The 15123-nt window shown below is 34.9% G+C and overlaps 2 protein-coding genes across 2 annotated transcripts; one reads left to right on the top strand and one right to left on the bottom strand.

Annotated features, from left to right (window-relative positions):
- Nucleotides 1-6830: 6830 nt before the first annotated feature.
- LOC127128366 (60S ribosomal protein L30) lies at nucleotides 6831-8552 on the top strand. The gene is made up of 5 exons (XM_051057617.1): nucleotides 6831-6990; nucleotides 7122-7227; nucleotides 7353-7454; nucleotides 8151-8219; nucleotides 8317-8552. Exons 1-5 carry the CDS (start codon nucleotides 6970-6972, stop codon nucleotides 8355-8357), a joined length of 339 nt encoding a protein of 112 aa, XP_050913574.1. The 5' UTR covers nucleotides 6831-6969; the 3' UTR covers nucleotides 8358-8552.
- Nucleotides 8553-8911: 359 nt separating this feature from the next.
- On the bottom strand, nucleotides 8912-12567 carry LOC127128365 (serine carboxypeptidase-like 45). Its single transcript, XM_051057616.1, has 10 exons — nucleotides 12117-12567; nucleotides 11941-12042; nucleotides 11685-11780; nucleotides 11074-11166; nucleotides 10901-10980; nucleotides 10319-10600; nucleotides 10084-10208; nucleotides 9916-10008; nucleotides 9692-9809; nucleotides 8912-9558 (listed from the first exon to the last, which is right to left on the bottom strand). Exons 1-10 carry the CDS (start codon nucleotides 12358-12360, stop codon nucleotides 9409-9411), a joined length of 1383 nt encoding a protein of 460 aa, XP_050913573.1. The 5' UTR covers nucleotides 12361-12567; the 3' UTR covers nucleotides 8912-9408.
- Nucleotides 12568-15123: the final 2556 nt, after the last annotated feature.

The raw sequence follows: 15123 nt of genomic DNA, 5'->3' as shown, positions 1-15123 counted from the left end.
TTTCTGTTCGATTTGCTTAGCATAGTTAGAATTAGGTTAAACTAAATACATATCCATGATGTACGTAATTAGACGGTTCTAATGGTGTATGGCATGATTATTTTGGTTGAGAAATGTTCATAGTCAATTTCTGGAAATTCGAAGCTGTTCTTGAGCAAGAACATGAGGAAGAACGCGTTTGATCCGAAGCTTGCCATTTCGTTTTTAAAAACTTGTTTCCCGCTACCTCCAGCCAATGAGAACACGCCATGCATTTTAATGGAACAACCGTGTTTTGGTCACGTTATTAAAAATTACAAAAGTGCCATTTTCAGAATTAATTCATGTTTATTTCTTTTTTTCTTTTTTCATTTTCCATTTCATTTTGATGCATGATCTTAGAAAATTCATAGGAGATTCATTACTTGTCCAAATTTTGTGAGTTTTTTTTGCATGATTCTCCTTATGATGTGTAGTTTTTAATGGTGATTTTTATGATTTTTGTGCACGTGTAAAAAAATAATTTGCTTAGGGATTGTTTGGATGTATGCTTCATGTATATGTTTTACCATTTCCTTCATAAAATGATCATGAATTATCCAAAATGAATGAAATTTCATATGCCTATTCTTGACTCTTTGCTGGTGATTTTGATATATGGTTTGCAATTTTTCGATCCCTGGTTGAGGAGATATGAATTTTTGATTAGAGGTGTGATTATTTGTGTCACACCAAGCTTGATGAATTTCATGATTTTATTTGCCCTGCTTAGGGACATTGGATTGAGCCAAATTCTTGCATGTTTGAGCATATGTATGTTGAGAATACATGGGAATTTTTCTGGATTTATTGATGGCATTTCTTATTTGATTGGAATTTTTCTCCCCTGTTTGGTCATTTGTGGATTTCTTGTGACACATGTTGGTATTTGGCTTGTGAAATTCTCATGGTTTATTTGATGAATGTGAAATTTGACATGAGCATTCTAGACACATTATAGATCATTTTGGTGTTGATCCCATTCATTTATCATGTTGTGTCACTGTTTTATGATAGATGGAAGTTGATGCTTATTTTGATGCCTTGTGTTGGCTTGCTTGAACTTGTCTGGACTTTCTGATTTTCATTGACCTACTTCCTCTTGTCCAAATTGCATGAAATTTGATATGAAGCTCATTGAATGTGTTCTGTTTAGACTTGAATTTTTGTGGGATTTATTGAGCTGTTTTGGTATTGGTTTGATTGTAATCATTCTGTTTACACCAATGTGTTTCAATCTTGCCTAGTTTGACATGTTTTGTTCATGAAATGATAATGGTGAATGATATAAGCATGGGACCAATTGGTTTTGTTTCTAATTTGGTTGATTGTGATTTTGGATAATTTTTACTTGCTGTTTTGGATTTTTTATCTCCTTTGGACCCTAGGCTTGGCCTAGTGGTCTTGTTTCTCATGTTTGAGTTTGCTTTTCAGGTTAAGATGCAAATGCTTTAAGGAGAAAAATGCAAGTTGATTAAATTGAGTTTGGTTGCTTGTTGTAAACTAACTTGTGTGTTTTGTAGGATGCTTGGCTCAATTGAGTTGATTGTGCTTTGCACATGGCATTGATTGATTGTACAGATTAACTGTTGACTTATGCTGTTTGTTTTGACTTTGTCTGGTATACTGATTGTATTTGATTGATTTCAGGTACATTAGTTGCTAACAGTTCTTTTTGAACTTGCTTGCTGTTGCTTGGTTGTTTAACCAATAGAGGTAGAATCTCTTAACTGCATGTAGTCTGGAAGACCTGGCCTGTTACTTGGCCAGGCAGCTGTCTGAAGTCCTCCTTAAGAGGCGATGTTTGTGTTTGTTTACATTTGTCCCAAGCAGGAAAAGTCCTTGATTAAGGCAATTGGCGGATAAAAGAGATATGCAATCTATCTCCCGTTATTCTGTTGAGTCGTTCCTCTGCTCACACCATTGTGTTGACGCATTGGGACATTAACCCAAGATCTTGTACAATGTACAGTTGTGTCAGAGTCTTGAGCGTATAAGGGTTCCTTCTTTCTGAACCCACGCTCCTTTGTCTGAAGCTCTCCCTGGCCAGGGATAAGAGCTGTGAGGCATACCCCTCACTCACCTTTCATCTGCTTCACCCTGACTCTCAATGTCAGGGTTAAGAGCGAACACTACCCTTGTACAGATGACTTGCCTTGGCAGTCGAACCCTTTATTTGAGCCCACTTGACTGGATATAGTGTGTGCTAACTGTGAATATTTGCTTTGTTTTGATTGAGCTTGTATGTTTGCTTTACCTGTTTAGGATTAGCTTGCAGCCTGTGCAAGTTAGGATAGAAACCATAACATAGGGCAATGATGCATGATAACACTAGGCTCGAGTACAGCTCCCTAGTAGTGTGTCTCCCTTTTATATCTGGTTAGAATTTCTTTCCCTTTCAGGGGAACTACGTCGCCCTGATCCTCATACCAGATGAGGTACGTAGGCAGGAGGTCGTGCGAGACCTCTCCGGGCACTTTTTTTTCTTTTTGTGTGTGTTTGTCTAACGATTGCTAGGCTCGAGTTCCCGACTCCTTAGCAATTTGTTGTTTGTTTGTTCTTGTTGTGTGCTTGGAAGCCGGTATAAGTCCATCAGGTGGCATCTGGGTTCCAGTGTGGGTCTGTTTGGTTCAGAAGCTGATGTAAGTCCATCGAGTGGCGTTCGGGTTCCATGTTTGCCTGCTTGTGTGTTTGTGTTGTTTGGCGTGCGTGAGCCGAACTACGGCAGCTCTGATTCTCGTTCCAGACGAGATATGTAGGCATAGGATGCGATATCCTAGCGAGCCCTTTTCCTCTTACCCCACCTGTGTTTCTAGTGTGTGTGTGATGATTGGTTTAGCAACCTTTTCTTTCTTTTAGAGCGTGGATCCCGTCGAGTACGACGGACGTGAGGGGTGCTAATACCTTCCCCTTGCGTAACCGACTCCCGTACCCTTTCTCTTTGGTCGCGAGACCATGCTTTTTTCCAGGTTTACTCTGAGCGTTTCCTTTCCCTCTTTTGGGATAAATAACGCACGGTGGCGGCTCTGTGTTGTTTTTGTTTCAGCCCGCCGGTTGTTTTTCGTGGATGCGACAGCTGTGGTTTTTAATTTAAATTTAATTAACTTTGTCACAAGAGTGAGAAGCTATTTAATACGATTTTGCCACGAGAGTGGGAAATTAACCAAGGTGAGAACCAACAATCACGAGAGCGTGAGGGTCGAACTGGATAGTAAAAACTAGGCATTGATTTTAAAAAGAGTGAGAGCACTTTAAAAGCAATTAGAACTTATTTACTTTCAAAAGTATTTTTAACTTCAAATGGGACAGCGAGAACGTACATTTTGACTTAAAGGTATAGTCCAAATCAACAATCACGAGAGTGTGAGATAAAACCTTTTAAATAAGTATTTTCTACTGAAAGATATTTGGTACTTAAATTCTACACCAGTGACTTATCAAATCCCTGACGATTAATGCGTTGCATACTGATATCCTTCTATTAATATTTTCTTAAAACTTAACTTCCCTTAGATTTAATTTTCTTCAACCAAACTTCTAAAAATCATTCACTTAGCTAAACATAGTAACGTCGGTGGCATTAGTTTGACCATCGGTCCTTGTGAGTTCGATATCTTTTAAAACTAAAACGACTGGACTGTGCACTTGCAGTCAAGTACCCGATAGACTATATTCTATATACAGTCACGAGACGTATCAATATGAGATAAACCCTGGTGTTTTATGATGGATGAATAAGGACAAATGGACCTGTGCAGAATGATGGAGACATATGGTGATGATGATCCACAAGAAACAAATATGAGGGTAAAGACTCACTGGGAATAACAATCTGCTGGAGAAATGACACTGGGGAATATTCAAAGATGAGTTTTAACAATAAGTTCAGACATGACCTGACGATACTTCAGAATATACTGAGGTTTGAAGATTTATGACAAGAAATTCATCCAATCAAAGATTTTGGAGACCCCTAACAAGGAATCTATCCAAGACAAAAATAAACGGGAGTCTTCTTACGAGAAGATTTATGACTTCTCGACAAGTGTACCGATAATGTCGCAGTAATAAAAGATCGAACCCATAGGGATTGTGTTCGAACAAGCCAATAATTATGCAATGTAAAGAAAAAATAGTAAATGAGGGGGGGGGGTGTCAGGTTTTTAGACGGAAAATAACTTACGAGTTTGAAACATAAGTAATTAAGACGGTTAGGTTGTGTATTAGAATCCCCTTATCCTCTCCTGTTGATGTATGATGCCTTGTATGAATGATCTTACCCATATAATCTCACGGCGAATTAACAAAACCGTTATAACCGATCCCTCATGAAATAACTCACTAACCACTACTTGGAGCTTTCTGTCCATAGTCCGCTAGTGTAAGTAGGGCTATGCGATGTACAAAATGTTAATTCCCTATGCCATTACTCGGGGTATCCTATCCCTATTTAACCAACATAAGTATAATAGTTACCCTAGGTCCAACATATAGGTTAAGGGTCAATAATCGCTATGTGTCCAAAATCAAATTAACAGAGTATCTCAAATAAAAAATATTAAGATTAAGCAACAACTGAATAACATTATAATTCAAAGGATTCATACAGAGTCAAACCAAGATATAATGCCAAAAAGATTGAATAAAGTTCATCATCAGACAACCTAACCTAAAGAATCTTAGCTACTCATACTTAAAATTATAATACCAATTGAATAAATAAGAATAATTATAGTACCAATTGAATAAAGAAGAATAACATATGAATTCCCTTGAATGATGGCCTTCAATGACTTCCAATGCTCTTAAAATCACCTTTTGATGCTGTAAAATCGTGCTCCCAGTGCCAAATTTTGTAACCCCTTGTAAAACTGCATAATATCCCCTTTTAAAGGTGTTAGAATGGACCAGAACGCGTCAGAAAGAGGCCCAGAAAAGTGACCATCGCGCACGTGATACCATGCATCGCACGCGCGGTGAAGCTTTTAATGCCCTATCGCATGCACGATGTTGTGCAATGGTGGATGTGATTATTTCCGAAGCTTCACTCTTTTTTTGCTCCTTTTTTACTCAAAATTTCGCCAAGTCCATAATTTGCATACTTAGCTATTTTCCTTCATTCTTTGGTCATTCCTTCTCATATTTGCTCGACTTTCACTTGTTTTTCTCTGATTCTTCGACTAAATATATGTAATAGCAGACTGTTATCACAACCCAAAACTTGAATCGTTGTTTGTCCTCAAGTAACTCACATGTAACTGCTCATTTCAACAGACAACAAGTCGCACAATAACAATCGAGCATCACCAAATTAAATTTTTCTTTTACTTGGCCATGTTTTAGCTTCTAACTTCTATCCGATAAATTTGAAAAACACCATCAACATTGACGAGTACTCAACCTATCTCTCAAATCACTATAACTCACTCACTGGATAGGATGATCACTCAATCAACATGCAAAATAATTAAACTTAACTTGATCATGTTCTAACAAAGTTCATCAAAGAAATCACAACACACACATTAGAGGGCTTTCCAGATTGTAACTTGACTTATGTTAGGGTAGGATATATTTAGGAAAGTAGAGTTAAACCATTGGAGTTAGGTTCCTAGTTCTCCTCCATTCATCGTACCTTTTTGTTAGTACTGGAGATTTGTGATCCTTCTAACAATGTCATTCAATTTCTTTTGTCATTCATTCAATTTTTTTTGAAGAAACGACTTTTTCCGCTTTTTTTTTTCACAACACATTTTTGAAATTATGAAGCATATCCTCTAGTACCCTAACTCCAAACTTAAAACGTTGCTCACTTCCAAGAGCAACCTCTGACTTAATCTTTTTCATAAACTCCAAGAACATTATTTCTACCTAACTCCATAGAGAGGGTGGAAAGAAAAGATCTTTCAAGTAATATGACTAAGAATTTAAGGCTATGTCACCGAAAGAAAGACTTAGGTTCAAAGTTGTAACTTCAGGTTTCTATAGGTTTGAAAGAGGTAGATGATGTATTAAACAATCCCCTTATTTTGTGATCATTTTATTTCTTAAAATTTATGTATTTTATTTTGTAAAAAAAAAATAATACACACATGAAATGAATAATTATGTGTTTTTTAGAATTGAGAAAAAGATTTAAAAACTATCATTTCATTTTCTTTTAATTACAATAATTCATATTAAGAATTTTATTTCGTATGATTAAGGTCGTTCATGACATAGTTCGGTCAAAAAATTAAATTGAACTGAATCGAACAATAGGAAAAGATCACTCGAATCAAACCGTTTCAATTCTCAAAACCGAACTAAACCATAATTATTGATTTGGTATACCCGTTTGAAATTCTGAACCGTACCGAACCATTAGAAGATAAATTTTGCCAAACCAAATCATTTGTTAAAGAACCGAACCACTATTATATTTTTCGATTTTCTTTTATTAAATTTAAAACTTGTTTTTAGTATTTTTTATTTTCAATTTTGGTTCAATTTATTTGCCATATGGTTTGGTTATAGAATTGTTTGTGCAATATGGTTCGTTTAACTAACCAACCATAATAATTCAGTTATCTTAACTTCATTTAAGTTCAATTCCACGATTTAGTTTAATTCACAGTTTTTTAAACAATCTCATATATGATTAGATATATCGGACTTATTCATTCAAATAAATAATTTAAAAATAATTTTATTTTACGAATTCTAAAACTTAGTAAAAAAATTAATAAAATAAGAAAAAGATTCTTTCAATAACAAACTATAATTTTTTTTTCTTTTTCAAAGATATATATGGGCCTTCAATGAGTTAGCCCAATTAATCATGACCCATTCTCTAACCCATTTGTATATATATTACACCGATGCACCCATATCAAAACCCTAGTGGCAGTGCATCCATTTTCATTTCTGTAGCCGCAATTTCTCTGCAAATCGCCACCAAATCCATCAACAATGGTTGCGGCAAAGAAGACCGTAAGCTATCACTCTCCTCTTCGTTCTCTGCACCAAGCATTTTTTCATATTATGATTTTGATGATTTCGTTTCAGATTTAGGGTTTTTAATCCCAATTCGGTTTTTGTTGATTTTTAATTGAATTTTACAGAAGAAGACTCATGAGAGTATCAACAACAGGCTCGCTCTTGTCATGAAGAGTGGCAAATATACCCTAGGTTACAAAACCGTTCTCAAGTCCCTAAGGAGTTCAAAAGGTGATTTTTTTCTTCATGTTTTTTTTGTTGGGTTTGATTTCTGAATTTGGACTGTTTTAGGTTGATTTGTTAGTGGAATTAAGAGATAAGTGAATGTGTTTTCGATTTGATTATTTTTTTTATAGGGAAGTTGATTATCATTGCTAACAACTGTCCTCCTTTGAGGAAATCTGAAATTGAATACTATGCTATGTTGGCAAAGGTTGGAGTTCATCATTACAATGGAAGTAAGTTGTCATTTTTTCAATGTTAATGTGCATTTCGTAATTTTCAGAATGATGCTTCATTATGGTGTTGTTTGTTTTCATATTCTGATTGAAGCAGGGTAACTAACCTCTAGAGTGTGTTTTAATGGATGGTATATAATGAAATGTATTGGACCCTAATTGAATGGACCTATTAGGTTTAAATCCTATCACACTAATACCAATATACCGTCATTGTATTGAAGATTAGATGTCTATAAAATTTATAGTCATGTAAGAATGTAAGAATATTATGTATAACTCAACAATGAATGTGATCCATTAAAACCTTGTGGGTATAGGAATTTCTATCAACTTAGTTTTCCAGTGTCTGGTAAATGAATTATTCAATCTAATCTTTCAATGCCCTTTAAAAGGGGCATTGAGTTTTTCAAACATGTTTCTGTTACTCATGCATATTCACATGGTTGTGAACTTGTAGCATTTTGTTACTCTCCGTTGTTCTAGTCAATCATCCATATGCTTCTGCTTGACAACCTTTGACCCACACTTGTTACTCTTAGTATTGATTGGCAACCTTTGACCTGCACTTGTTCCTCTTCTTGGTATTATTTTTGCTGTTTAATGCATTGATGTGGTTGAATTTATTGGTTAACTCACTATTTTGGTTATATATTTTTATTGATCTTTCATTGACAAATTTTACTCTTCAATTAGACAATGTTGACTTGGGTACCGCATGTGGAAAGTACTACAGAGTGTGCTGCCTCAGCATTGTTGATCCTGGTATTTGAAGCTTTCCTTGACTATTTCAATAATAATAGAATTTGTATTCTGTAGTTATTTTCAATATTCTAATTTTTTTCTTATTTTCTGATTTCAGGTGATTCTGACATCATTAAGTCAATTCCCGGTGACCAGTAAAAGTAGTTAAGATATTTGAATGGTGTTTTCTATTCTCAGTTTTCTAGACATTGTTAAGAGTTTCTAGTTGTAAACTTTGTACAATGCTCGCATTTCTGATATCCAGATGATTGAGCATTGAGTAATTTTGTCTATGCAATTTTTGTTTCATTGTGCTGATTTCTATATAGATAATATTTCCAGTTTGATATTTAATTTCTGAGTTATCTCTGATTGGTTATGATTGTTGACATTGAATTTGCATTGCAACCCCAAAAAGTATAAAATTTGGTAATTTTCATTTTTGGGTTTCATCTTTGCAGCTAGAAATCTTTACATTTTTGGGATTCATTTTTTGGTCTGTAATGTACAATTCAGACTTCACCCATTAAATTAAGAATCTTCTTGTTAACTTAACGATAATCTTTACACCTATGATTTCAAATAGACTTACACACTTAACAAGGCTTTATTTAGTAACCATGATTTATAGTTTATGTCACCAATGGCTCCAAAAGTTTTGTAACCAAATTTCAAATAGACTTACACACTTAACATGAAGCACATAGAGCTGATCATTTTATAATTAGCAAATTTAATATTGAACCGATAATCTTTACACCGATAATCTTCCTTCAATAGCACTTTTCACTTCATAACCTGATAAAGTTGGTAATGATGGTGGCTGAGAGGTATGAGTACTGTTTCCCACACTACACTAGCTTAGTTCATGCTAATTAGAGCCTTAAAATTTTGAACAATCACACTCTAGAAGGAATCTTTGGTTAATTTCAGTCGCTCCAAACATACTGAAGCATTGATGTTGATTACTATGGAGAGTGAGAAAATAGACGTTTGAGCAATCTTTAAGTCTCTCAAGTTTAAAAATAAAAGATAATTAAAAAAAGTACCTTGATAAGGTGATTTTTTTTTCAAATTACGAATCATTTTTTTCTTCCTCTTGACAACTTTACAAAATTTTCTACACTTGAAAGATGTAAAGATTTGATTAAAAAAAAACCAAAACCAGTTCAGACTTGACTACCACACAACCAATTTTACACAACACCAATCAAAATTCCTCTGGTAGAGGCTTTCCTTCTAAGAAGGACTTGAACAACACAAGTGATCTCTCAGGTTGTGAAAAGGGTGCTTCATGTGATGCTCCCCTAACTGTTGCAAATGATAGTATGTTACCATAAACTTGAGTCCAACCACCAACCTAAAACCAAAAATGAGATAACTCTTAAGCATAAACACCAGACACGACACTCACACGTCGACATCAGACATGCTATCACTATGAAGTGTCGGTGTATGTGGATTCAGTATTAGAAAAATTCAACAAGATTCACCTGCTGCCTTTCAAACCACACCCTGTATGGCACAGTGGTATTGATTCTCAGTGTCTTTGCCAGTTGATCTACCAAACTTCTGCTACCAGTCAATGGAATAACCGAATCCTGATCACCACTGCAAAACATAACAAGTGGTCGTATCAATAGATAAATTCAAATAAGTCAATCCGAACATATTCACATTCACAACATTATTCGAAAAACACGATGCATGCGCATACCTATAGACCAATACCGGTATTCCTGCCTTGACTAGCTTGCCTACAACAGTGATCGTCGGTATCTCCAAGTCGCGCAGCTCATAATCCAACACACTGATGAACATAAACACAAAGTTCATGATAGCTCTTAGAGAAAGCAGCATATGAAGGGTAATAGAAGAGAATTACTTGCTACAAGGAGACCATCTTTGTATCCCGACCAGACGTGCACGTAAAGCCGATTGAACATCTTTTCTGTTAAGGTAGTTGAGTGTTTCGTCTTCCACGCATACATCAATCGTTTCTGTCATTTGCTATTCGACAAACATAAACAAAAACAACACCATCATTTCACATTTCACTACTGAAGTATCTGACTACGGGATCGTGAGTGAACACAATTCAAATTCGATGATAAACTCACCTCGGGATTGAGGACTTTGGTTTGTGAAAAAACAGAAGATATACAAACGTCGAGTGTAACATCATACTTGTCGACAAATCTACTTGTTTCTGTAGTAACGCGACTCATCACACTTGAACAAAGAGGAGAAACGGCGCCGTTATAGTATTCCCTCACATATCTTGAATAGTTACAAACAGAAGTGAACATTTTGAATGTTGAGTCTGAGATCAATCCGTGAGACCAAAAGAACTCAGCTCTTGAATTAAAATCGGTCGCATATTCTAGTACAGGATTGCCAAGCTGCATCATAGGAAACTAGTTAGCTATAAAACATCGACACAGACACCGACACCAACACCAGACACAGTGTTATATACTAACATCGATACGAACACGAGCACCAGACACCATGTTATATACAAACACAAAAATGAACACGAACACCAGACACCATGCTGTATACTGACACAGACACGAACACCAGACACCATGTTGTATACTGACACGACACAGAGACACAGACACCAGTCATGAACACCTAACACCATGTTGTATACTGACTAACTCGTAGAATAATTGGAAGTTTGTGGTTTAACTCACAGCAATGCCTTTTAAATTGAACAGCTTCTCCTTTTTGTTGAATTGAAGCATAAGTTCAGCCAATTGAGGAACATAATGACCTAATGATAAATTGCAAAACACATCATTACTTCAACTTTTCTAAAGATTTATACAAGTAATAATAATAATAATAATAACTGATTGTTTTTTACCAGCATAGCTTTCTCCTACAATGAACAAACTTCTGTTTCTGTATTCCGGAAACTTCACAAACCAGTTTTGCAAGAAGATTAGATTATCCATGGCTATAAACAGAAAGACACAACCATGTCAGAAAACCAGTTCAAACCTCAAAAGAAAAACAACACTTTCAGAAACAAGACCGAGGGTGCGTAAGTCCGACTGTCACACTGGGCCTACAATTTGTTACAGTTAAATCATGGCTAAATAAGGTCGCAAAAAATGTCTGTCTGAGTTAAAGCATAGTTAAATAGAATCTATTATTATTTTGTCATGGTTAAACTGCAACTAATCTATACGGAACTTCCAAAAAGATTGAGACATAACATACATAACTTTAAAGTGAAAGAGTAGATAGTGAAATAACATTATGGGCTATGCAAAACTTTGGACAAAAGGAAAATGACAGAATTTAGTAAAAGGTAAAGATTAAGAAAAAAAGCGAAAGAGAGATAATGAGAACCGAGAATGGAAAAAACTGAAAAAAGCTAAAGAAAAACAACTTAATAATAGTTGCATCTTATGGTGCTTGAGCATTCAAAAGAATAACATTGGGAATCATTCTAAAGGAGGAAAAAGTTACCTGTAATCTTGTCATTTACACCTTCATAAGATGAAGTATTAGTTGAATAAGAAAATCCTACTCCAATTGGTGATTCCAAGTACAACATATTTGCTTCTGCAATTCATAATCACATAAGCATTTACAATATGTAGCACCAACATCTCTGAAAAAATGTCTGTGTCCGTATCAGTGTCTGAAACCAACACCGACACTTATGATATCTGTGTCAGTGTATCGTATTTCTGGTGTTCGGTCCGGTTTTAAAAATACTAACCTGTATTCCAGCTGAATTGGTTCCTAACCAAACCCTCTCCTTTAGGCCTAAAAGGACCATTTTCTGAAAATGCACCAACACCAAGAGAAGAACAACCGGGTCCTTCAAAAACAACAATACACAAACTTCAAAATCATAACTATATAAATGACTGATGAGAAAAACAAAAAAGCTACCTCCATTGAGCCAGAGAACAAGGGGTTTAGAAGCTGCATCATTCTGAGCTTCAACAAAGTAGAAAAAGAGTGCTTTTTGGTTTTTGTTATCCACATTTACATAGCCTGAAAACTGATGAAACTCAACATGAGGTTGACCTGGTAAATTATTGATCTTGTTAGGGTGTGAAACCGCAAAGGAACATAGGTGGAGGAAAATTGCAACACACATTGCAATGGAACAACAAAGTAGAGAAGAAAACATGGTTTGTTTGTTTTTGTTGTTCTTTGTGTTTTTTTTCGGTTTCTGTTTCAGTTGCAGAAGTAAGTACTAAAAAAGCTTAGCATGGTGCTTCTGTTCTGTTTTGTTGTATATTTAAGTGGAAAAGTTTTTACTTTTTTTTTGGGAGAGGTATAAATAAAAATGGAAAAGGAGGAATATAATAAAAAATATTCGATATAAAATATATTCGTTACGTTCCATTAAATCGACTCAATTGATTTATAGCACGCTGTTCGAATTTATGACATCCTAAAAGAAGACGATATAATAGGAAGGGGAGAAAAGTTAAATTGGAGCATGTTTTTTTAGTCTTTTATTTCTCTCATGAATGCAACGGCTAGAATGTATATTTTCACTTAAAAATAAATAAGAGATCGGTTACTGCTTATATAATAAGTTACAAATTCACTAAAAAAAACAAAATCAATAAAAACAAAATCAATTTTACATGGTTACTCTAAAAATTGATGATAATTTGAAACATAAGTTGTATGGTTCAATTCATGCTTTGCAATTTGAATTATTCATTCAAACATCATGGGACCACCCTAGGTCTCTACCACCCACCACCATTGCCTTGATTCCCTCACTCATATCATTATCATGCCATTTTTGACATTATTTTTATTTTCATATCTTTCTTTTAAAAGCAACAATACTAATTTACTAAACCATTATTTATGGAAATATTTGACTTTTTCCTTTGTAATTTTTTAAAATATTTCTTTTGTAACTTTGCATATATATTGTACACACAACTTTAATTAATTTGTTAACAACTTTTTATAGTAATTATGTTGAATTAACCCTTATAAATGGCAACATAACAAAATATATTTATTGAAGTATAAAAGAATAAGTTGTGTGTTTAAAAGACACTACGGAGATTGTATTATATATATAGAGATTATAAATAATTATATGTTATAGTTGATGTGAGACTATTTTATATATAAATATTCTTAACACCCCCTAAAGCTGGATCATATATATCATATGAGCCGAACTTGTTATAAATGTAATCCACTCAAGAATCCCTAAGAGACTTTGTAAACGTATCCAGTAATTGGTCTTCGGATTTTATGAAATCTGTGGTGATTTCTCCTGATAGTACTTTATCCCTTACATAATGACAGTATATTTCTACGTGTTTGGTCCGTTCATGGAAAATCGGATTAGATGTAATGTGGAGTGCTGCTTGATTATTGCATATGAGTTTTGTATTATGAATATCTCCTATCTTAAGTTCTAAGAGTAAATTTTTCAGCCATGCAAGCTCCTTTGATGCTGCTACCGTAGCACGATATTCAACTTCAACACTAGCTAATGCAACAATATTTTGTTTCTTGCTTCTCCATGAGATCATATTACCTTCAATCAGAACACAATATTGGAATGTGGATCTCCTATCCGACGGTGATCCGACCCAATATGCATCTGAATAACAAATGCTTTTAACATCACCCTTATCTTCATATAATAGTCTTCTTCTGGGTGCATTATTTATATATCTAAGAATTCGAATGACTGCATCCCAATGCAAGTGACGTAACTGGAGGAGTAGTTGGAGAAGGAGAATGTGCTGGTGGATCAATATCATCTCTAACCTCCGATGGATGGGGTGTCCGTCGATGGTAGACCTGAAATAGAGGTGCAATGGGTGTGGGAATGATGGAAGAGATATCTCGAGCATCTGAAGTACCATTCTCACCAGGTAACACAAAGGCAGAGAAAAATGGTGAGGTTTCAAAGAATGTGACATCAGAGGAAATAATGTATCATTGAAATTGGGGACAAAAGTAATGATATCCTTTTTGTATACGCGAGTAGCCTAGAAAGATACATTTAAGAGATTTGGTAGAAAGTTTGTCTTTGCCTGGACTGAGGCCATGAACAAAGCATGTGCAAGCAAAGACACTGAGAGGAATGAGGTATATACCATATTTCAGGTTCAAGATAGAGTACGAAGTTTGATATCGAAGGACCGATGAAGGCATTCAGTTAATAAAACGGCAAGTTGTGAGAAGAGCATAACCCAAAAAATGAGAAGCGGCATTGTGGTGAAGTAAAAGAGTTTGTGCAGTTTCAACTAAATGACGATTCTTCTGTTCAACGACACCATTTTGTTGTGGTGTATGAGCACATGATAATTGATAATATTCCCCTATGATGTTAAAATAGATTGAAATTGGGATGACATGTATTCACGAGCATTATCAGTATGTAAAATTTTAATGGAAGTGTCAAACTAATTTTTAATTTCGGCATAAAATTCTTGGAATATATGGAAGACACCTGAATGTTTTTTTAAATAAAAAATAACCAAGTACATTGTGAAAAATCATTGATGAAGGTTACAAAGTAATAATATCCTAAAGTTGACTTGACCCGACTAGGATCCCAAATATAAGAATGAACTAAAGCAAAAGGTGATACAACACTTTTATTTACTCGTTGACAATAGGTGTAATGAGTATGTTGCCTAATTGACATGACTGACACTCAAATGAAAAAAGCTTAGGAAAACTAGGAACTGAAAAACGCATTTTATTAAGGCTAGAGTGACCTAAACATTGACGTGTAAGGATTTGGGAAGCAATAGAAGCACATGCCACAAGTGGTGATAAATGATATAATCCTCCAAACTCACTCCCTATTCCAATCATCAGTCCTGTACTTCAATCCTAGGCATAAACAAATTTATCAATAAACAGAACTGAACAATCATGAGTACGAGTGAGCTTT

Source organism: Lathyrus oleraceus, chromosome 3, assembly GCF_024323335.1.
Source record: "Lathyrus oleraceus cultivar Zhongwan6 chromosome 3, CAAS_Psat_ZW6_1.0, whole genome shotgun sequence".
In the NCBI taxonomy this organism is placed as follows: Eukaryota; Viridiplantae; Streptophyta; class Magnoliopsida; order Fabales; family Fabaceae; genus Lathyrus; species Lathyrus oleraceus.
The sequence above is the reverse complement of the archived record's forward strand: the minus strand, read 5'-3'. Positions and strand labels throughout refer to the sequence as shown.